Source organism: Lampetra fluviatilis, chromosome 51 (genome assembly GCF_964198595.1).
Source record: "Lampetra fluviatilis chromosome 51, kcLamFluv1.1, whole genome shotgun sequence".
Lineage (NCBI taxonomy): Eukaryota > Metazoa > Chordata > Hyperoartia > Petromyzontiformes > Petromyzontidae > Lampetra > Lampetra fluviatilis.
Genome location: NC_136325.1, coordinates 2,642,370 through 2,666,935, shown reverse-complemented (window position 1 = coordinate 2,666,935; position 24,566 = coordinate 2,642,370). Strand labels below are relative to the sequence as shown.

The following is a 24,566-nucleotide window of genomic DNA, read 5'->3' as shown; positions in this document are numbered from 1 at the left end:
TATACCCCGCATGCATTCATATCTTTAACGTAGTTACCGCAGCTTAATTCCATCATATTAATACAAAGTTTACATTTGTAATACATTCCACTATCAATTGTTAACATTAAAATCATAACGTGCACAAAGAAAACAAACTAACTGGAAACGAGTGAACTTTAAACAGTAAATAAGTAACAAAAGTAAATATCCAATAAATAAGGAACACATAACTGGTAGATAAGTAAGTAATTATGTGTATCGGTTAGATAATCATATCTACACCTAAGTTTTTGGACTTTCATATTTTCTAGCCCAGCGTAGATATACGAATTGCTTATTTCACAACTCGTTTTGTTATGCATTACTACTAATGAATTGAATGACTTCAGTCGACGTCGGATAACGTTATCTGTGGGAAAAATAAAGGAATGTAATTTGTCCATTGCGCACACTAATGAAGTCTAGAACAAACGAACGAATTTTTTATTATTCGTCGCACTCAGGCAAACCGCTCGCAAGGCCCTTGCGACGGAAGAGCGGAAGAAGGCGGACATCGATGAGGCATCGAAGGATCTGAGGGAGAAAATGGCAGAGCTCGTGCAAGCCAAGAAGGGCAAGGCCAAAGAGCTGCAGACCATCGACAAGTGAGGAGGGACATCTGTGGAAAAGACCTTTTTAGCACATGGGATTTCTCCTGTAAAAAAACGCTCTGATTCTGACTACAATTTTAACATGTGATTTTATTGAGGGACTGTCTTCTTGTGGCCTGGATCTCTTTTTACTGTTGTTTTGAAGCCTTGCCCAATCTTGGGAATTTGCATACTTATACAATTTGAACTAATATACTTTTATCAAACTTATTTATAATAATTTGTTTACCTTTTCTCAATTTTGCACTCCTATCGTTGTTTGCATTGTTTGTTGTTATAACTTTGTGACCTGCCCTGACTGGACAGCGGTGAAAAAGGAGCTTCATATCTCATCAAATTTCTCCATGATAAATAAATATTCTGTTTCGGACAACTGGGAACCCACTTATCAGAATAGGTTTTACCCTTCCTGGCAATAAACCAGGTGTTAAGATGTTAAAACACCAAACCCCTACTGCTGTGTCTTGCCAGAGACTAAAACTTGCAGGGTTTTTTATTAGTTTGTAAATGTACCTCTCAATTCATTACCTCAAATAAAGGAGCTATGATTGTAATTTTGCTACTGCTTTCCACAAAGCTGTATTTTATTATTATTATTAGCTAACGGGCTTTACTTGTTTCATCGTAGGAAACTGGACAAGATCAAAGCTTATATTGAGGAGCACAAGAAAACGTTTGTACAGTACGACCTGCAAGATGTTAAGATGAGGGAGAACCTGAAGAATTGTGCCAGCAAGGAGAAGAAGCTCGCCAAGCAGCTGGTGAAGGATGCAGACAAGGTGGGCCGAGTTCAATATCAGCTGCTCTGACGCCAGAGTGAGAACGTGTGCGGAACATGATTTTGTTTTACTCTGAAGTTTTCGATACCTATTGCACATGAGCAACTCTTTTGTCAATATACTGCCAGATGAGAGCTTCTTTACGCTGTGCTGGTGGTCGCCAGTGCGGGTTCGTTGAAGGTGTGGGGGATGATAGGCATGTGAGCATGCAGCATTTGATTTTGCTGCACTGCCCTCTGCTGCCCACCACGTAGCCCTGCAGCAGCCTATAATGATGTCTTGAAGCCCATTCAAGCACTTTGCAGGCTCGAACCTGCTAAACTATCGAGATCTGATAAGATCGGGTGCATTCTGGGTGATTTAGTCATAGGTGCTGCTTCCAATTACGACACACTATGTAGAGTTTTGGTAGTGACGGGAAGGTACGCATCTATACACCCGTTCATCTTACGCTCATGTGCTCAATGATTTACATTTCCACAGCTGAAGGAAATCCGCAACGTTCCGGCAGCGAGCGATCGCACAATCAAAGTTTCGACGGACTGCAAGGCAAAGCTGGAGGCCAGCAAGAGTGTGGAGGAGGAGAAGCTGAAATCCGTGATGGCTAACTTCGAGAAGGAGACCAAAGGACTGCAGGAGGAGAAGGAGGTGCCCGCAGCTCATGGAAATTATTATTGAATCCAGTACACTTCCAATATTCACCATGCCAATTAGCAGGCTACCATTCACACCACCACCACAGTTTGTTTGAATTGTGATTTGTCGCGTGACGATCCATTCCATACAAAATGTGTATATATATGTAGTGAGTTCAACGGAGTCGCAACTTCCCCTTAACAAAATAACAACCTGTGGTGGTGACCACCAGGCTAACTACACTAATTACAACGTAACAAGCTACTACGGACCGGGTCCAGGTCCGAGTGTTGGAGACTCGTTGAACGGAAAACGTAGAACGTAAACAAAGGTTTCTTCAGGATGAACAACGCGGGTCCCTCTGGAGGACCCGGCTTATTCTCTGCGGCATGGTCGGCTCCGCCGTTGGCCACGCCCACCTTCCAGAATCCTCGGAAAGGATCTGGATGCTAACCACGTGACCACCCCTAGCCCCCACTTGGGCCCCTTTGTAGACTTAACTGGTCACGTGTCCTCTCGGGTCAACCAGAGTGCCATGGCCTTTAGTAACCTCATCATTCGGCAGGCACTCCCACACCCTGTCCTGTAGGGGTTGGCACTGCACGCCAAGCGTGGTGCCATCTAGCACGATCAATCAGCGCTCACCGGGCCCCTCTAGGGCCGGTACTACACCCACACCGTTGTGGTATCCGTGATGTCGTTACACTGCACGCCGTGCTTCTCTAGGTCCGGCACTGCACAGTGACATCCCGCGATATCACTACATGTATATAAAATAATCTTACCATTTGTCACTCCACTGCTAGATGAAGGCCTCACCATGTGGACCGTAAAGTGTGTTTTACCATACTTCACCAAGTTGATCAGTGAGGGATAGTGGTAGGTTAATAAACCCATCATTACATATTAATTTTGTCAATTATTGGTAACACGAAACAAATAATTTTGCATCTATATAAACAAGTAGGAAGGAATGTATATATCTCCGGAGAGATCATCTGATGCGTGGTCGGCGTGTAAGATTTTTAAGAGCAGCTTCTCTCTCCGTTAACAGGTGAAGCAGCAGGAGCTCCTCTCACTGAGCAAGGAGGTGAACGAGAGGCGCTCTCGCATGGAAGTGGCTCAGTCGGAGCTGGACCTGTACATGAGTCGCCACACCTCGGCCCTGGCTGCCCTCAACGAGACTAAGCAGGCCCTCACCAGCACCACCGAGGGCCTTTGCGGGCGGAGAGAAAACATACGGAAGCTGGAGGCAACCATTCCCTCGACAGAGAAGGAGCTCGCACAGGTGGGGGGGGGGAACTGTGGGGCAAAGGCTGCTCTTTGATTCGTTTTTTATTGGACACGAATCTGTTGAAAACTGCTTCGTAGGTTTTCGCAGTTTTGCTGCATAGCTCTCCGATGTGTTTTTGGGTTGTACCGAGTGTTGCTTGACATGAGGTCAGATTTTTTAGGAGTCGCCACCGTATCGTGATATTCAATACTTCACCTGGTATGCAGGAGGCCGTGGGTTCATTCCCGACTCAGACGCCAGTATAATTGGAGTTTGTCTCTCTCTCTGTGGTCATGTGGATTTTTATCTCTTGGTCCTCCGATTTTTCCCTCTGCATTTATAAATATGCGTTTCGAGTATTTGGCTGCTATAAATTTCTACATGATAAGCCACTTTGGTGAGCTATCATTTGTGGCCAGGTCGCTTCAGAGTGGGCCTTACCTTTGTAAAATAAAATAGTTGAGTTTAGTTTTCCCTCCCCGTGTGCTGGGACCTTTTCTTTGAACTGAATTCAAGCTCCCAGTGTGTGGAGCGAAATGTTGGGCATCGTGTTGAACAACTCGTGGTACAACGTGAAAACACATCAGGAGAGCTACGTAGCACATCCACGCCAACCTTTGCAATAGAAAGAGAACGAGCGTGTGCTGTCCCTTGCTCATTTTGAGCAGGAAGCAACTCAAGTTGAATTACACGCACGTTGTGGACGTTGGGGATTGTGTGCCCCGTGCCGTTTCGTCGACCCAAACAGGCCCAGCAGGAGCTGGAGAAGCTGGCACCTCTGGAGAACGCGGCGCGCGCAGAGGTGCGAGCATTGCGTCAGAAGACAGAGGAGGCGAAGAGCTCCCTGTGTGCCTCACGCTCGCGCAACAAAGTATTGCAGTTGCTCATGGACCAGAAGAACAAGGGCTCCCTTCCCGGCATCTACGGTCGCCTGGTACGCAGGCAACGAGTGCATACATTGGGCGCCGCGGTGGTGAGATGACAACTACCTCGCCTGGTACACAGGAGGTCGTGATTTCAATCCCAACCCCGACACCTGTATATTTGGAGTTTGCGGTTTCTTTCTCTCTGGTTGCGTATATTTTTCTTCTGGTCCTCCGGTTTTTCCCTCCACATTTCGAAAAATGCGTTTAACAGTATACATTTTCACATGATAAGCTATCATCTGTGGCCAGGTTCCTTCTGAAAAAGAGCTATATTGCTCAGTAGGCCAGATATGCTAAAATAAAAATGGTTTAGTCTTAAATGTTTTGAAAGATGCAGTGTTCAACAGTGCCTTGTGGAGTTGAACACTAGGTTAGTGCTGCACTGCAATGGGTTGTAAGAGCATCACAACACATCAACGCTTCACTGTCTGTCCATAATTCTGTCATCCATCACTATTATAGGTTTTGATTTCGTTTCCGTTTTCATATTCTCCATCTTCCTTCCATTGTAAAATTGGGTGCCATTGCATGTTAAGCAATCAATTGGGTTGTTGCGGTTGAGCAGTGATTCGCGTATTCCACGATGAACCTGGCAACATGAGCTTGATTTCTACTCCCCCCACAACCACCTCCAACCTGCACTAACCTGCATGGTGAAGTATTGTAAAACAATGACACGGCGTTGGGGAGCCTTTGGGCAGCTTTGCATTGACTAAGGTTGCCGTGAACATTACCATATAAGCCAGTGTTCTTCACTAATTTTCAGAGGGGTGGGGAAGGGGGGGCACTTTCGCCGATCAGACATCATCAATGAGGGCCGCCAGACATTTGAACCAACATTGGGGGTTTGACAGCAGCACGAAAATGGGGAGTATTTTTACATTTGTGTATGGTCGGGGGCCCGCACGTCAGGGGCTGCACCAAAGGCCACCAGGGGTCCCGCCTGTGGCTCTGCGCGGGCCTTGCAATAAGAACATTGGCATAAGCGAATGGTCGTGAAGGTTGGTTGGCAACGGCGGCTGTTGTGTGAGCTCCCCCCCCACCACTCTTTTTGCATCTGACAGGGGGACCTGGGAGCCATCGAGGAGAAGTACGACGTGGCCATTTCGTCATGCTGCAGTGCACTTGACAACATCGTGGTGGACACCATGGATACGGCGCAGGCGTGCGTCACCTACCTGAAAACGAACAACATCGGTTCTGCCACCTTCATTGGCCTCGACAAGGTGACTCGTTGGCACGTGGGAATCGGGTCTGTATACAGAAACTCTTGATGTCCCCTAGCCAGCAAACAGCCCCGTAGCCAGCAAGCGTGAAACGTTGGATCGATACTACTTTTTTAATTGATTCGTAACAAAAGGAAAAATGTACATTTCACAATCTGTTATGTTTGATCTGTATGTTTTGATATATTTGGGTCATGTAAACCTTGTATTCACCATACATTCTACATGCACATTCATGGGAGATAAAAGATTGCAACCTTAAATCCTTCTAATTCATTGATTTATGAGGCCGATTTATTATGTCTTTCAGTTAGGCCTCATCTGCTTTGTTATTTTATTCATAATGTTCCTTTTCCAGGAAAACAATAAAAAGTACAAGCTTCTTAATTCTAGATTTGAAGCTTTCGTGACTGCAAGGAATCATATTCTTAGGTTTTTTCGGTAAAGTCACGTAGGTAAAACATCAAAATTAATGAAAATAAAATAAAAACAAAAATCATGACGTTTCGGAGGCAACACAAGTCTCCGTCATCAGGTGGGACCGTCACAGCCGAATTAGCTGCATCAAGTGAGGCAATGATTCAAGAAGTAATCCCTTATAAGCAAGTTGAAGGGGGGAGGAGAGGGGGGGGGCTCATCAGAATGTGGTAGCCAATGAATGGAACGTATCGGGAGGGAGGGGGGCGTGCTGTCTTTGAGCCCCGCCCCCCTCTCCTCCGCCCTTCAACTTGCTTATAAGGGATTACTTCTTGAATCATTGCCTCACTTGATGCAGCTAATTCGGCTGTGACGGTCCCACCTGATGACGGAGACTTGTGTTGCCTCCGAAACCTCGTGATTTTTGTTTTTATTTTATTTTCATTAATTTTGATGTTTTACCTACGTGTCTTTACCGAAAAAACCTAAGAATACAAGCTTCTTACTCAAAGCAAACAATGTAAACCATATACAACACTTATTGTCACTCCATGCCCTGCAACTAATTGTTTAAAATACATCAAGACGGTCTAGTAGATTACAAATAATGGTCGCTTAATTGGTTGGTTTTGAAATATACAGTATAACATCCAAAACTATCTGAAGGCACTCACATTCCCCTGCACCCCAATTCATGTAAGACATTTAGTAAATGCTGCTACCACGTCTTTCATCACCACGTTGGATAAGATATCGGTTTGATCACCAAATGCCTCTTTCAAATGAATGATTGCTAGCCAGGCAACCCACTTTAACTTACTAGTTGGCCAACACCTGGCCACTTATCATCACTTTGTTCAGACACAGCAGGATGTTTGTCGTGCATTTTAAGTTCATCGCAATGTGGGCTTCACCCTAAGCTCGCCCGCTCACTAGTTTGCCCAGATTGCTGTGAGCGCACACTGCTCGACTAAGCGTCAAGGGGTTGGCTTCCTGTTATCGTAAGGAAGAGCAATCCAGACGGCAGCAGAAGCGCATCTAAAAGTGCGCGATACAGTGATTGTCTTTGTTCGATGGTTAGCTAAAAGCCGCTGCTGCGAGGATGACCGTAGTTCGCATGATGTTTTGTGCTCTTTGATGAGATCAGCGAAGTGTTGTGGTTCATTTGTGGCGAGCATCTTCTTGGTTCTTTCGGTAAAGTCACGTAGAAGGGAAATAATAAAATAATAAAAATAAAACAATAAAATAATTATCACGACGTTTCGGCCACAACGCAAGCAGCCGTCATTCTTCACCTGAGGACGGCTGCTTGCGTTGTAGCCGAAACGTTGTGAGAATTATTTTATTATGTTTTATTTTTATTATTTCCCTTCTACGTGACTTTACCGAAAGAACCAAGAAGATGAATCTCTGCAGTCACGAAAGCTTTAAATCGAAATTTTGTGGCGAGCACTTTGTGTGTAATGAATGCTTCCTCATAATGTATTTGTTCGGCAACCGGAAGCTAGTGCAGCTCAGCGAGCATAGTACAGAGCGCGGACGGTGAGGGCGGTTGGGTACAGATATTCCGCGATAGCCGGAGGCCAGGTGCTTGCGGGGCAGGAAAATGATGACAGCAGCAGCTCTCTCAAAGTTATAAATACTAACGATGGACGATGGTGTATTGTTGGCACGGTGCCGCACGTGCAGATGCGCGTGTGGCAGGGCACGATGAAGAAGAGCGTGCAGGGCCCCGAGGGAGTGCTGCGCCTCTTCGACCTGGTGCGCGTGGGCGACGAGGCGGTGCGCACGGCGTTCTACTTCACCCTGCGCGACACGCTGGTCGCTAACAACTTGGAGCAAGCGTCGCGCGTCGCCTTCCAGCATCAGCGCCGCTGGAGGGTGGTCACCCTGCAGGGCCAGGTCATCGAGACGTCCGGTGAGCCGGTCACGAGCCTTGCCCCCCCCGTCCTCCTCCTCTGCTGGCAAGGGAGGGGTCAAAGTTAACCTATTACCATTCCGGTGACGCACGCGTACGTCGGTGTTCCTCATTGCAAGGCCGGCTGGCTGCTGGCTGCCTCTGATGGCCTTTAGTGCGGCCCCTGACAATACACAAATGTGAAAACACCCCCATCGTGCTGTCAAACTCCAATGGTTTCAAATGTGTAGTGGCCCTCGCACTGATTTTGCTCCCACAAGGCCATGCGGGAGGGCCTGTGGTACATTTTGGCGCCAGCTTTCACATTGTGCTGTTGTATTGCTGCAGTTCTCTGCGGTGAGTAGTGTCTTTAAATACAACGGTACTATGCCTCAATAAAATCACCGCTGAACTGCTTGCACGTTCCTCGATTCAGCAGTGAACGGGACCCACCCTGCAACGTGCAGATGTCTCGGAAAGGGAAAAAATTAAAGGGTAGTTGTAATCGAGAGTATTAAAAGGTGGTCATGGTGCAAATCCTACAATTACTTGCAGATGCCGCTGCTGGCAGAGATACATCCTCGATAGGGAATTCTATACATCCCCTCAAATATGGTATTTTTGGCCTATTTTTCTCTGCTAGCCAGTCAACTTGGGTGAGGTGGTGTATTTCAGTCAAGTAATTGGGGTATTGCTTTGGTCTTTGTTCATTACTTGACTCTGAAATCCAATTTCCAGTTTAGAATTGTATAGTGTCTACATGGCAGCAGGATTTCAATTTGAGTGAGACGTACACCAAGGAAGATATATATCATGTGCTGTAAGAAGCAACGGTTACACTTTAAATGGAAATAGTACATTAATATGTGTGCGTTGCCAAACAATTGTGCTCTACCATTTTATGCCATCGTTAAGCATAATCTCTGCTTTGCTCAGGGACGATGTCTGGTGGTGGCACCAGGGTGATGAAGGGCAGGATGGGCTCTTCTGTTGTCAATGAAGTACCACAAGAGGAGGTGAGTCTACATTGCGAGCCTTTACATTATAATAATTAGTGCTAAAGGATGAATCAATGATATAAAATAATTACATGTTTTTTTTAAAGCTTTCCTACTAAGGTTGAAAGCTTTTCTTCTTTATGTCCGTCCACCCCTCTGTTGGGGGTGGGGGAGGGGCACTGTAACTCTCAAGTTGCACCTCCGATGAGCACGGTTGGCTGCGTACGGTGCGAGAGTTCTACATACATGCAAACAAGTCACTATTGCATATGAGACGATACTTGAGATCTCTCCTCGTTAAACAATATCAACTTGAAGATGATCCATTACGAACGAGAGCCCATAAATAAGTTGTGTTGCTGTGAGGAACCTACCGGATTGAAAAACCAGATGGGTTCATCAAAGGGTACCTACAATTAGTAGAATAGCACTATCTCGTGTGCAGGGGCTCGATGGTTTTCTAAATTGCAGGACTGTCAGAGCTGGCGACTGCTTGGGGGCGGCGTGGAGGCCATTCAGCAGTGGATTGATCATGGCTGATGATAATGATGAACAGTCGCGCGCCACAATTTTACGCGAGAAGTTCCCCCCCGCGGGGTGGGGCGGAGTGAGTGACGCAGGGTGGCTGTGAATGGCACATTCGGGCAGGTGGAGCGCATGGAGCACAAGCTGCAGGAGGAGAGTGCCAAAATGGAGCAGTACCAGCAGCAGAGGAGCCAGCTGGAGGAGCGGGTGCAAACGCTGCAAACCGGCCTGCGGGACATGAAGTACAACCTGCAAAAGCTCTCAGCCGGCGTGAAGGTAACCACCAACCCAAAAGTCCCCGTTGCATAATGCAGGGGTGGCTGTTCTCGCTGACCTTATGATTAAAATGAATACCAAACTGTATATGGCCTGAGAACCACAACAATAATGGAGTGGGTCATCAGGGGTCGACATCGCAGCCAGTTTTGCTCACGTTGGTTGGCTGTGGAGTTTTAAATTCAGAAATTTTCGAGTGTCCCAGAGTACTCATGTCTGTCTGGCCCCCGCACCGCTGGTAGTTGCAAGTGCCCTGGGCCCACTCCCGCAGATATTTCTTGTTTCAAACAGTTGTATCCAAAAAGAAAAATATAGCTGCGTCTCTATTGTGCCATACCTGAACTTGCTGTATGCCTCCCCCAGTATCATATATCCTGAACATTGTTAAAACAAATCTACTGACTTGTAGATCAAGGCTAAATAACATGTCAGCACACTTGGTGACAACCACCCCTTAGAATGAACATCTTTGGTTATATGGAAGAAGAGTATAGCTAAAGAGGTCTCATGATCTAACTGAAGGAGGCATGCAATGTCATCTTGCGAAGCTGTTATTTCACACATGGTGGTCCATTGTTAGCTGCAAGATTTCCAAATGGGAATTTCTCCTTCTGATGACATGTACATTGAGAGCATAATTAGATTATAATTGAAGCAAAAAAAGGATAAAAATTGCAAAGATCAATTCTAATGCTTCGCGGTGCTCTCCTTTGCGTGCCCGAACAATTATTAGGGGCACCGCTTGTTTGTCAAGTGCACATAGGAGGCGATGGGAACATTTTCCTTCCTGAGGGCAGAATCGGACTTCCAGATACCAGATACCTTTTGGTCGGCCACGCGTGAACCCACACATCGGCGCTATCCATTAATAAGATGGAAAATAACGCGCATGTCTTAGCGAGCACGACCCTCCTCGCAGCGTTATAAGTAACTTGAGCTCGCCCAACTTAGAAACGCGGTATTGCCACTTTTAGGAGAATAATAATGTGAACTCTGATGATGACAGGTCCAGGTAGAACAGGAGGTGAGCCTCAAGCTGCAGGTGAAGGAACTGGAGGCCAACGTGGTGGCGGCTGCACCAGACAAGAACCAGCTCAAGAAGCTGGAAAAGACTCTGGAAGGCTTCAAGAAAGGTGCGGTAGCCGAAGCGGAAATTAAACGACGCAACTTGGCAGCAAGCGATTTTAGGGCTGCCACGGTGGCGAGATGTTAACTACCTTGTCTGGTATACAGAAGGTCGTGATTTCCTGATGCCTGTATATTTTCATGTTCTCCCTGTGGTCGTGTGGATTTTTCCCCGGGTCCTCCAGTTTTAGATTTTTCCCCGGGTCCTCCAGTTTTTCCCTCCATAAGCCATCTCGTTGAGCTATCATTTATGGCCAGGTCACTTCTGAAAAATAGCTATATAGCTCAGTGGGCCTTAACTGGTAAAATAAAAAAAGTTAATAAAAATAGTATATATATTTTTTAAGACAATACAACCATGGTAGCTTCTATTTTTCAACAGTTGTACACTACTGAACCATTAAATTAGATCATGGCCCTCGTTTATGATAAAGTAGAAGCAGGCTAACTTCTTCCTTTCCTCTCACCTGGGTAGCCTGGCCCAGGGAGGCCAACAGGGGGACCAGGGCAAGTCAATTTCCTTCCTTGGATGATTAATTAATTTGATTTAACTGATTTTTTGTTAGCAAAGTCATGGTGGTGTAAATAATACATTATGCAGAAAATAACATACATGCTGTTATACACATACAGCAAACAATCATTATTCGCACACGTCGATTGTGTATCGCTTTCCAAACAGGCATTTGTCCTTGTAAATATTTAACTAGTTGTACAGATTCTAGATTTGAAGCTTTCGTGATTGCAAGGATTCATACTCTTAGTTCTTTCGGTAAAGTCACGTAGGTAAAAAATGAAATTAATAAAAATAAAATAAAAATCATGACGTTTCGGAGGCAACACAAGTCTCCGTCATCAGGTGGGACCGTCACAGCCAGATTTGCTGCATCAAGTGAGGCAGGGATTCAAGATGCAAGCCCTTAAATACAAGTTATCATGTGCAATAACAATGACTTGCGCACAAACACGTCCACATCGCCGACGCCTACGAGCACTTCGTGCCTTCTTGTAGCCCCGCCCCCCCTCCCGATACGTTCCATTCATTGGCTACCACATTCTGATAAGCTCCCCCCCCCTCTCCTCCCCCCTTAACTAAGAGTGTAGTTGTACAGAAGCCAGCAGATAGGGAGCCATCAGGGACACATCTACTGCTAAATGATAGCCCCTCCCTATGCCATAGTGTCATGCCATACTGCATCATTGTCAATGCAGGCTGGTAAAGATTGGAAGTATAGGCGTGGAATTATAGAAGCAAGGTACAATAATAGATTTTGCTGTAGCCACCTATGATAACCGAACGCACATGATGGTCGCCCATCCAATCGCCTTTCAGGCTCAACCCTCCTTAGCTGCCAAGTTTTTATGAGATCGGGTGCATGCCAGATTATTCGCTCATAGGCCCTGTTATAGTTATGGACAGAATAAGAATTTTAAACGATAGGAATTGTTCTAAATTTCTCTTTTTGCAACATTGTTCCTTTTTTATTGATGCTTGTGTTGCAGAGTATGAGAAAGTATCTAGTCAGACGGGTAAGATTGAGGCCGAGGTGAAACGCATCCATGGACTGATCATGGAGATCATGCAGGGCCGGCTCAAGACACAGCAGGACAAGGTTCCTCACCGCGCTTACATGGGGCTCATTGGTGGCGATTCACGTGACTCTAGTTTTAGACCAGGGGTTGGCAACCTGCAGCTCCGGAGCCGCATGCAACTCTCTCAGGGCTGCTGCTTCATAATGTTATTTATTAAGGACCACCGTGTCGTATTCACATTGGATTGCGGCTCTTGAAATATATTTTAAAAAATGCCGCCTCTTGTTACTTTGTTTGCCAACCCCTGGTTTAGACGCATCTCATGGGAGTCATGGAGGCAATTTGAATTTAGCTGTGGTTTATGACAGTTTTAATATAAAACCCCCTTGAGTGGGGGTAGTTACATTTCAAATAAACCTTTAAACTTGTTAAGAAACAACAGTAGTTATAATTATGGGCTGGTAAAATATTGTTGATGTTTTTATCATCGTTTTCAGAATCAATTATTGATTTCAAAAGTTATGGATTCGATGATGGAATCTGTAATAATTCTTACAACGAACAGAGGGGCATGTGAGAACATTAAAAAACCGCAAAGCGTGTTTGAAATTTGTTCTCGCATGACGAACAATTGCATATAAAATCTGTAGATAACTGACAGCATTTTGTCAATGCTACTGCTGAATAAAGGATGTCGTCGGTCATGGGGCTGGTTTTATCATACTTCACCACACTAGTCGGTGTAAGACACCGAAATTTATAGACCTGGTCATCATGCAGCAATATTGCTGTTAGGGTTACTAGGGTGGGGAATGCCGGTGGTAAATTGTTTAAAGTAATTTCCCTGAAACAAATCTCACATGTGTCTGTGGAATTTCATTTGGTCAAAGGGCAACTGATTACATATCGTAGTGAATTTTAATCGCTTGCATTTACATGCCTCATTCCTTGTTATTTACCTTTGTACTTTCGTATTAAGATCACCAATGTTGATGTAACTGGTGCTTCTTATCACAAAGGTGGACAAGATCAACCAGCAGATCGACGAGTGTGTGTCGGACATCACCAAGGCCCAGGTTGCCCTCAAAACAGCTGACAGGTCAGTCTCCTTCTGAGCCCCATACAAACATCCGCCTGCCAGTTAGTCACTAGAGTTTAGAATCCACATGTGTAAAACCCAGGCTTTCTCAGTGCACACATGAGTGGTGGTGGACAGTTAACTAGTCTGCACGGATTGTTAATAGCAATAATAATTACAGCTTAGCGCCGTTCATAACATCTCAATGCCCTTTAAATCAATGATAATGGGGGTGGGGTTGCGTAAGTGGCGAAGATTAAGTAAAAAGTGAATTGTTATTTACTATGTTTAGTATTGTTCCAGTCTTATAGTTCAAGGTTATCACGAAGATGCTGTGTTCCACAGACCAGTATAGTCTGCCAGAAATTAGTGTTTTTGCCTTGAAATTTAACAAACTAAGTAATCTGCGAGTATTTCATTTCTATTTGGAAAATGTCGATCATCACACCAGCACACCTAGCTTACTTTCTTTAAAATCGCGTCAGTGTCTTTAACATCCACTGCAAAGCAGATGACGCATATTTACAAATAATAGACCCATTGCATTATCCAGGGGTGCCATTTGTCTCGAACTGCAAACCTCCGCAACATATGTATGTTGAACTTCTTTCGCACCGTACATAGCCAACCGTGCTAATCGGATATGCGAGGGAAGGACCGCAAATTAAGCACAAAAAGCCGTTTTAAACAAATGAGTTTTCAATCTAGATTTAAAAGTGCATAGCTCCAGTGGCTTCCTAATATCGGAAGCTATAGCGTTCCAAACGGCTGCAGAAGTGCATTCGAAAGCACGCGATGCAGTGGCCGTCTTTATTCGACGGCTAGTCAAGAGCCGCTGGGAGGATGACTGGCGTTCGCGTGATGGCTTATGTTCCTTGACGAGAAAGCGTCAAACTCGCTACCTCTGCCAGGGCCGTTTGACTGTTTTTTTACTTTGAGCAGAAACTTGAAGAAGGCGGAGGAGGCTCTGGCTAAGACGGAGCGGGAGCAGGAGGAGAACCGCCAGGCCATTGTGCGGCTCAATGAGGAAGTGAAGAGCTTGGAGGAGGCGGCTGCGGAGATCTTGAAAGAATCCACACATGCACAGGTCAGGAGGGAGTGTTGACCTCGTCACTCGAGGTGCCCTCTGAAGCTGGGCCTGCGGTGTTCACAAGCTGATGTTAAATGGGCGTTTGTTGACCAGGGGGTGGCTTTAGGGTCAGAGTACTGAGCCAGCGTTTGTTTGAAATCCTCAGTTTGAATCTGTCAAAAGTCATCTTTAAGTACGCTGAATGATGCTGTCTGCATCACTTACAGTAGTGATTTCATGGTTGTGACAAAACTTTTGCTACTCAATGCCGACAAGACTGAAGCCATATTCATCGGCTCCCCTCTGCATCTTACTAAAATTGGTTTGCCACGTTTGTGGCTTGATGGTCACAATGTTTGCACTACACCGGAGGTCAGAAACCTTGGTGTTCAGATTTACCAATCATTATCCTTTGAGGCACATATCTAAGGTGGTTAAAATATAATTTTTCCACCAAAGAAATATTGCAAGAATGCATCACTTCCTGTCACCTGTCAACTTGGAGAGACCGGTCCATTCTTTTGTGTTATCTTGACTCGATTACTGCAACGCATTACTGGTTGGGATTCCGAGCATAGTAGTGGCAGACTCCAGCTTGTTCAGAATGCAGCTGTTAGAGTGCTTACACGTACACCATTCCGTGAGCACGTTATCCCAGTCCTCTTATCTCTTCATTGGCTACAAGTCAAATTCCGAGTGGATTTAAAGATGTTGATATTAACCTATAAGGCTTTAAAATGGCTCACCCCACATTACTTGCAGGAACTAATACATTTATATATTCCATCATCAAGGTCCTTAAGATCTTTTGATCTCCAACTGCTCAGTACTCCTAGGTCCAGGTTGTGCTTAGTTGGTGACCGGGCTTTTGTTAGTGTGGCACTCAAACCTATGGAACGCCTGTGCCACTTGAAGTCAGGCAATCGGAGTCGGTAGCTATATTCAAGTCTGCTTTGAAAACCCATCTCTTTAAAGTGACCTTCCCTCTTCAGTTTGGTCGGTTGCACTGGTTCTGTTTTTGTTTCCTGCTTTTCATGTATTGGGATCGGAGGATCGAATGCGCGTTATCAATTTAAGTTATTATAAATATATCGTCACTTTATTAATACCACTTCCTGATTTGCGTTGCCTCAACCCCCACACACTCACGTCGCTGATAGCATCGTCTGTCCTTTCTCATATCTGTCGCCTCTTTCAGCCTTCTCCGCCACCACCCTGTAAACTGCTTCGATTTACATTGTTTTGCTATTCACTGATGTGTAAACCAGGGTATTACTGTATCGGGATGGCAAGTTTTTGTAATTTGTTCTCAGCCTGGGCACCAATGACTGTTAAAAGGTCATGCTATTATATTTGTATTTTCAATTGATTTGAAAATATTCCTGTTGTGAGAATTAAAAATATGATGGCCATGCAACAAGAATGTATCTGCAGCAGGATCTGTGGGAAAGTGCATTGCCTCCTTGTGCGGATAAAATTGATATGCCACTTGGAAGGACCTCAGAAGTAGTTGAATGGTAATTCCTGTAGGCTGCTCCCTGCAACGTGGGGTGTACTGCTCTTTATACCGCTTTCTTTGTGTGCCGTTCTGTCCGTGTACTGCTCTGTCTGTACCGCTCAGTGTACAGCTCTGTGTACAGCTCGGTGTACAGCTCACTGTACCGCTCTGTGCGAGTATCAACTCGATACGTCTTCTTGTGACACAATGCTGATATCACATTTCAAATCAAAATTGGAAAAATGAAAAAAACATTAAATAAGTTAGCAAAATTGTATACATATGACCTACAGTGAGGGGAAAAAAGTATTTGATCCCCTGCTGATTTTGTACGTTTGCCCACTGACAAAGAAATGATCAGTCTATAATTTTAATGGTAGGTTTATTTGAACAGTGAGAGACAGAATAACAACAAAAAAATCCAGAAAAACGCATGTCAAAAATGTTAGAAATTGATTTGCATTTTAATGAGGGAAATAAGTATTTGACCCCCTCTCAATCAGAAAGATTTCTGGCTCCCAGGTGTATTTTATACAGGTAACAAGCTGAGACTAGGAGCACACTCTTAAAGGGAGCACTCCTAATCTCAGCTTGTTACCTGTATAAAAGACACCTGTTCACAGAAGAAATCAATCAATCAGATTTCAAAATCTCCACCATGGCCAAGACCAAAGAGCTCTCCAAGGATGTCAGGGACAAGATTGTAGACCTGCACAAGGCTGGAATGGGCTACAAGACCATCGCCAAGCAGCTTGGTGAGAAGGTGACAACAGTTGGTGCGATTATTCGCAAATGGATGAAACACAAAAGTACTGTCAATCTCCCTCGGCCTGGGGCTCCATGCAAGATCTCACCTCGTGGAGTTGCAATGATCATGAGAACGGTGAGGAATCAGCCCAGAACTACACGGGAGGATCTTGTCAATGATCTCAAGGCAGCTGGGACCATAGTCACCAGGAAAACAGTTGGTAGCACACTACGCCGTGAAGGACTGAAATCCTGCAGCGCCCGCAAGGTCCCCCTGCTCAAGAAAGCACATATACATGCCCGTCTGAAGTTTGCCAATGAACATCTGAATGATTCAGAGGACAACTGGGTGAAAGTGTTGTGGTCAAATGAGACCAAAAAAGAGCTCTTTGGCATCAACTCAACTCGCCGTGTTTGGAGGAGGAGGAATCCTGCCTGTGACCCCAAGAACACCATCCCCACCGTCAAACATGGAGGTGGAAACATTATGCTTTGGGGGTGTTTTTCTGCTAAGGGGACAGGACAACTTCACCACATCAAAGAGACGATGGACGGGGCCATGTACCGTCAAATCTTGGGTGAGAACCTCCTTCCCTCAGCCAGGGCATTGATAATGGGTCGTGGATGGGTATTCCAGCATGACAATGACCCAAAACACACAGCCAAGGCAACAAAGGAGTGGCTCAAGAAGAAGCACATTAAGGTCCTGGAGTGGCCTAGCCAGTCTCCAGACCTTAATCCTATAGAAAGTCTGGAGGGAGCTGAAGGTTCGAGTTGCCAAACGTCAGCCTCGAAACCTTAATGACTTGGAGAAGATCTGCAAAGAGGAGTGGGACAAAATCCCTCCTGAGATGTGTGCAAACCTGGTGACCAACTACAAGAAACGTCTGACATCTGATTGCCAACAAGGGTTTTACCACCAAGTACTAAGTCATGTTTTGCAGAGGGGTCAAATACTTATTTCCCTCATTAAAATTCAATTTATAACATTTTTGACATGCGTTTTTCTGGATTTTGTTGTTATTCTGTCTCTCACTGTTCAAATAAACCTACCATTAAAATTATAGACTGATCATTTATTTGTCAGTGGGCAAACATACAAAATCAGCAGGAGATCAAATACTTTTTTCCCTCGCTGTATGTACTAGCGTCCGACATTTGTTTTGTTTAAGTGTCCAGCAAAATTGCATGGGTAGTACTAGTTTTGCAGAAAAATTGAATTTTTTAAGGCCTTACCAAAGTATAGGGTGCATTTTGATTATTTGAAATGTCTTATTGGGCGCCATGATGTTAATTACCTCGCCTGGTAATACATGATCCTGACCCTGGCGCCTGTATATTTGGAGTTTGCATGTCTCTCTCCCCGTGAGAGCATGCATTTTTCTCCGGGTCCTCTGTTGTTTCCCTCCACGTTTAGAATCGACATCATGCGTTTAAAGAGTATTTGGCCACTATACATTTCCACGTGATAAACCACTTGGTTGAGGTATCAATTGTGGCCAGGTCGCTTCTAAAAAAACTACATAGCTCTGGGTTTTACCTGGTGAACAAAAAAATTGTTATTTTAGTTTTACTTACAAGGCAATAAAAACACGCGGGCTTGTGTTGACGAGGTTGGGCGTGCGCGTGCGTGCCCTTCAGGAGCGAGAAAATGAGGTATCGGAGCTGAAGAGGGAGCTGATGGGCGAGCTGAAAGCGCTGAGCGAGGAGGAGCAGGGTTACCAGAAGGAGGAGCTCGCGGTGCGCCTCAAAGTGGAGCAGTTCGACACCAAGATCTCGGAGCTCAACAGCATGCTGAAGCACTTCAACAAAGAGGTGCGCGTGCCACGCTATATCTGGCTCGCCGTGCCCTTTTGTTAATTGAAACCCTATACACAGTCGGCGTGTTTAGAGTTAACGCGAGGATTGGCGGCTCGTCGAAACCCATTTTCCTTTCCCAACGGCACATCTGAGCCAAGCCATTGAGGGCCCCCCGGCACCATAATGGCCAATTTTTCACCAACCATTTGCTATTCCGAGCTAGAAACGGAATCGTCAAACGTTGGGCCTCGCAAAGCATCTTTAATATTGTAAAATGGCTTTCGGTCAAGTGGGGCTAACGAGCAGGGGCTAACGGACGCGTTCGTAACGTGCGACGTCGGTGCACTGCGGAAACGTGTGTCGTCGCGTCATTCACGTGCGCCGCGACTCGTTCACCGCTGGTGATGTGCGTTGAACTTCTTTCGCACCGTATGTAGCCAACCGCGCTAATCGTAGGTGCTGGGGTGAAGGACAACGAACTAAACACAAAGCAGTTCTGAATAAATGTGTTTTCAATCTAGATTTAACAACTTTGGTTTGATTGGCAGTGAACATTATTTGCACGTCATGTAAAAGGTGTACTTCTAGATGTTCAAATAACTTGAGAAGTTGTGCGATGTTATATTCCAGGGTAATTCTCTGAAAAAGTGTGGTGTCACTGCTCGATTTGAAATATTCGCATGGACAATGTCCTCTTTTTTTATTAAACTTGTGGCGCATCATGGGACCTCGTTTTCCAGTATCAAAATATGAGAATAGGTTTTTCCCTTTTTTTCTGGCAACAAAACAGGTGTTAAAATGTTAAAACACCAAATTAAAACCTTTTTACAACGACTCATGTCTGCATTAACCACAATACTTGTGGTCAGGATGCAAACAAAACACATACTCTGATAATATATGCATTGTCTTTGAAACTGATTGGTCCACACCAGAGACAGCTTTCTTTTGAGCCTAGTCTCAAAACGGTGTTAGACTAGAGGACGCCAAAAGGTGTACAGCACAAAGACAACGCACTATCAGAGTAATGAGAGTTCGGGTGAGCAGCTACATCATGGGACCTCCTTTGCTAGTACCAAAATATGAGAATAGGGGTTTTTCCCTTTTTCTGGCAACAAAACGGTCCAATGATGTAGCTGCTCACCCCGAGCTCTCATTACTCTGATAGTGCATTGTCTTTGTGCTGTATGCCTTTTGGCGTCCTCTGGTCTAACACCGTTTTGAGACTAGGCTCAAAAGAAAGCTGTCTCTGGTGTGGACCAATCAGTTTCAGACGATGCATATATTGTTGGTGTTTTTTGTTTGCATTCTGACCACAAGTATTGTGGTTAATGCAGACATGATTTGTTGTAAAATGTTTCAGTTTGGTGTTTTAACATCTTAACACCTATTTTGTTGCCAGAAAAAAGTGGAAAAGCTATTCTCACTGGTGGTACAGTTGAAATGTATTTTGAGGGAGAAAAAATGCAAGAGAATTAAAGTGTGTGGAATATTACAACTAGTTATGATGCTGCACATCTATAATTTACAGCTGGTGGTTCATGTAGTTGTGTGAAACCGAGGTGGCCAAGAGATGAACTGGGAGAATTTGAGGGACCATTTGTTGATGATCGTCACAAGCCCAGTATGTCTATGAGTGTCTCGGGTTTGTGGTGGTGGTGTTCATGGTTGGCCTACTGTGCTACGAACCTGGTGGCCCGAATTTGATTCCAGGCCACTGAATAACATTGGTGATCATCTGAGTGGGTCTTACACCTCCGTTCTGCCAACTCAACCTTAAATGAGTACCGGACCAGTGTCTAAACATCGTCACTGGGGCAGCCAAGCGTGGTGCTGGCCACACACACCACCCTTTTTATGTACCCATTACAGCCTCAATAGGTGCTTGCTCAACAGCACTAGCACCACTTCTCCCACAATGTGGCCTGCTGTGTGTGCGCGCCGGCAACAGCTGTCGAAGTTTAAGCTGCACGTCCTGGACGATGAGGGCGAGGCGCCGGTGCTGCCCACGCTCGGCAACGGGGAACTGGAGGAGCTTGAGGACCCTGTGTCCCTGGCCAACAAAATCACCATCCTGGAGGAGAAGACGCTGCAGATGAAGCCCAACCTGGGAGCCATCTCCGACTACAAGAAGAAGGTTCGCCGCCAGCATGCCGTTGGGGAGCAATGCATTACGGTTTTGGTGTAGATTTGTTAAATTTACAATGACAGTGATTCTGATGTTTTTTCTTTAGGTTCATTGATAGAAGGTTCCTTTGACTTTTATTCTGGCCACGAATGAAAAGTGGCTTATCACATGGTGTTGTTAACCCTTTCCCCGCTTCTGAAAAATAAGCCGGTAACTTAGTGGGCCTTACCTAGTAAAATAAAAAGTTTATTTTTATATTTTGTAGTGATTTTCTTACCTTTCCTATACTTGGCACTCCTATCGTGTTTGTGTATTATTTGTTGTAAGTGGCTGGCCCGCCCCAACTGGACATCTGTGAAAAAGAGCTTTATATCTCATTGGATTCCTCCCCCAATATAAATACATATTCTGGTTCAGATTTTTTGCACGTTCTTCCAGCTTTGCTCATTTCAAGAAGCGCATTGACCCTTTTTAAATCCTTTATATTAAGTTCGCTTGCTTGCTTGCGTGCTTGCGTGCTTGCTTACGACCGTGCAAATCTTTCGGTCGTTTTTTAACCCACTTCCCGTGATCCAATCGAGCTGACATTTTGCACACAGACTCGTTGTGCGAGACAATTAATGTTCGTGAAAAAAAAAATTCAAACATTTTACACTTTTTAGGCAACAAAAATGTATTTTACATTTATTCAAATAGAACTCATTCATGGCTTTGGCTGAACGTCACAGTGTAGGAGCCCAGAGCGTAACCCCTCCACAGGCCGTGGCGGAGTAGCGCAGTTGGTAGCGCCCTCGCTTCCCATGCCAAAGGTCGCGGGATCGATCCCCGCGTCCTCCACAGGCGAATATATTTTTAAATCCTTTATATTAAGTTTGCTTGCTTGCTTAGGACCGTGCAAATCTTTCGCTCGTTTTTTAACCCACTTCCCGAGATCCAATCGAGCTGACATTTTCCACACAGACTCGTTGTGTGTGACAATTAATTTTCTTGAAAACATTTTTCCAAAATTTTACACTGTTTAGGGAAAACAAATGAAATATTTAATTACCAATTGTTTAATACTGGCAGACAATCATCTGACCCATAGGTGGCAGCCATCTCAAGCCAGAAGACGAGAGGACTCTAGCCGCCACGCATATAAAGGATTTATAGTGAAAAACTTTGTTTTTACGGGTTTACTTGTTATCTCTAGCTTTGGGCCTTTTGTGCCTGTCTGTGCTCGGCATCCGTGATAAAAACAAATAATTAACTTGCCCCTCCCCCGTCTGCCCCCATTCGCTTGCAGGAGGAGATCTACCTCCAGCGAGTCTCCGAGCTGGATGCAATCACGGCTCAGCGGGACGAGTTCCGGCACTCGTACGAGGATCTGCGCAAGAGCCGCCTACAGGATTTCATGGCCGGATTCAATGTGATCACCAACAAGCTGAAGGAGAACTACCAGATGCTCACGCAGGGCGGAGACGCGGAGCTGGAGCTGGTCGACAGCCTGGACCCCTTCTCTGAGGGGATCGTTTTCAGGTGGGGTGTGGGGGGGAAGTCTTCTGGTGTTGTTTAACCCTTTCCCCGTACCGATCACGAACTCAATCCGAACAAACACGTTGCTCAGGTTAATCCGAAATCCACGTGATTTTCTCCACAGCACAGTAGTTGATTGGCGTGGCTCTGCTGTCCACTTTGTAGGCCGAGACTTCTGTGTGGGAGCAGGAAAGTGTTATCGCTGAACACGCGTATCGATCGGTAGTATTCGTTCTAAAGATCCACAGAAAATGGTAATATTTTTGGAATATCCGCAATTTTGAATGATCTGCGGCCGTCCTCCCCGTCATTAGCGTGGATAATCGAGTTTACTGTATATTCATACTCTTTGGGTCTTTTGGTAAAGTCACGTTGATAGACAAATAATAAAAAAATCACGGCGTTTCGATCGCAACGCAAGCAATCGTCCTCAGGTGATAAAATATAGCAAGAGAGCTGCTGAAGCAGGGCGTTATATAGACCTGAGATGGGTACAAGGGTAAGTGGGCGGGGTTAGAGAAGGAAGATCGAGGGCACCCCAAAGGGCTGGCCATCGTATTGTGAGAGATTAGCATGTCAATGTCGCCACCTCCATGTCGAGGAATGCAACTCAAAGAGTCGGAAATAACTGCTAACATCGGCAGGTAGGATGGAAACATCATAGCCAGTTATGACTTAAACTGGTATTCAGGTGGGGGGGGGTACCCTCGATCTTCCTTTTCTAACCCTGCCCACTTACCCTTGGGCTGCACCCATCTCAGGCCCTGAAAGACCCAAAGAGTATGAATTCTTGCAGTCACGAAAGCTTTAAGTATATGAATTTTAACCATTACCGTCCGTTTGCGCAGCGTGCGTCCCCCGAAGAAGAGCTGGAAGAAAATATTCAACCTGTCGGGCGGTGAGAAGACCCTAAGCTCGCTGGCGCTGGTGTTTGCGCTGCACCACTACAAGCCCACGCCGCTCTACTTCATGGACGAGATTGACGCGGCGCTCGACTTTAAAAACGTCTCCATCGTGGCACTCTACGTCTACGTGAGTGGCCTCGCCATGCACACCGCCACTGGGCTCTCGCGGCCGATACCGACCACGGGGCTGTCATGGCGGATACTGACCGCGGGGATCTCGCGTTCGATACTGACCACGGGGCTGTCGTGGCCGATACCGTTCAGAATCACAGTAGATCTTTGATTATCTGGCTTTGGGGTGGGTGGGGGCGCCGGATTTTCAAAAACGCTGGATAATCACATAAATCATGATTTAGAATATCTTATTTTTACGCTTTCTTGTATGACATTATGTTTTTAGGTGTTATATGGTTTTTTTATGCTTTCAATTTGTTTACGATATGAAATTGGCTTAAATAAATATAGAAATAGACAAAAATATATATCCTACTTTCAAAAGTTACCGTATTTACTGTGCCGCACTTACCACTGCAATCTCGAAGACTGCATGGGGTGATGTGTACACGTGTAGCATTTTCAATGTTTCATTTATATGTAGTTTATAATGTACTGTATATAATATTTACCACTGAAATTAAACATAGCTACGTGGTGCCTATCACCAGACTGGTTACAGCCTTTGGAGCGATTTTGCCGGATCGGCCTGGGATTGCAGGATAATGTTGGAAGCCGGATAATTAATCGATGATCAACTGAAGTTTATTTTCTGGTTATATCGTGTGAAGGTGTTAATGTCGGTTTGTTTTTTGGGAATTGAAAACCCTCATAAACACCCGGGTAGGGGCAATCTGGTGTAAGATATCACGTGTGCAAATGTGCCAATCGGTGCGATATTTAGGCAAACCGGAATGTTGAACAGCAAGCAAAATGTACGTGCATGCACATACGTTGAACTTATTTCGCACCGTACGTAGCCAACCGTGCTAATCGGAGGTGGGAAATTTTCTATGAATCAGAATCTTTAGACTGGGGGAACCCGATAAGCTACGAAGTTTGGCTATAGATTACATCCGGCCTGACGAGGTGTAAACAGAAGCTCAGCTCTGTTGTACAAAATGTAACCCAATATAAACTACATTCTGGGTATCGCTCGTTTATATGGATGAATTATAGGTGACTTTTGTAACTAAGTAAGAGTTCATTGAGTCCAGAGGTGTCTTTTGAGGAAGAAAAAATTGTGACTGTCAGATAATTCACTCTTGAATGTTGATACGTGCAAATTACGTGCCCTGGAAATAGCAGGATTTTTCTTACAGAGCAACCTTCACGTCCTTTGGACGTGTCCGTCCGTCCCTCCCTCTGGACTTAACCATCATTTGGACGTGACCTTTACAGTGAATAGGGTAGTAAATGAAAGGAAATAGATAACACGCAACCAGCAATACTCTGTGTACCCCGTTATCTCTTTTCGCGGTGTGGACACGCGGCTAACAACTATTTGGCAACGAGTAGGCATTCAAAATTTATATATTTAGTTCCCCCCCCCCCCCCAAAAAAAAAGTTGATGTATGCAAGAGAGTAAT

General features: G+C 45.2%; 1 protein-coding gene across 2 annotated transcripts in view; it reads left to right on the top strand.

Moving 5' to 3' along the window:
- Positions 1 to 24,566, top strand: part of SMC4 (structural maintenance of chromosomes 4) — a 38,138-nt gene that overhangs the window by 12,792 nt on the left and 780 nt on the right. For both annotated transcript variants that reach the window (XM_078878524.1, XM_078878522.1), the window contains exons 8-24: positions 486 to 626; positions 1,261 to 1,411; positions 1,895 to 2,059; positions 3,102 to 3,335; positions 4,069 to 4,254; positions 5,311 to 5,472; positions 7,579 to 7,807; positions 8,723 to 8,802; positions 9,433 to 9,585; positions 10,592 to 10,718; positions 12,214 to 12,323; positions 13,263 to 13,342; positions 14,264 to 14,408; positions 18,277 to 18,450; positions 20,387 to 20,572; positions 21,849 to 22,081; positions 22,927 to 23,110. In XM_078878524.1, coding sequence (XP_078734650.1) covers positions 486 to 626; positions 1,261 to 1,411; positions 1,895 to 2,059; positions 3,102 to 3,335; positions 4,069 to 4,254; positions 5,311 to 5,472; positions 7,579 to 7,807; positions 8,723 to 8,802; positions 9,433 to 9,585; positions 10,592 to 10,718; positions 12,214 to 12,323; positions 13,263 to 13,342; positions 14,264 to 14,408; positions 18,277 to 18,450; positions 20,387 to 20,572; positions 21,849 to 22,081; positions 22,927 to 23,110 — 2,740 coding nt within the window. The remainder of the gene's footprint in view (positions 1 to 485; positions 627 to 1,260; positions 1,412 to 1,894; positions 2,060 to 3,101; positions 3,336 to 4,068; positions 4,255 to 5,310; positions 5,473 to 7,578; positions 7,808 to 8,722; positions 8,803 to 9,432; positions 9,586 to 10,591; positions 10,719 to 12,213; positions 12,324 to 13,262; positions 13,343 to 14,263; positions 14,409 to 18,276; positions 18,451 to 20,386; positions 20,573 to 21,848; positions 22,082 to 22,926; positions 23,111 to 24,566) is intronic.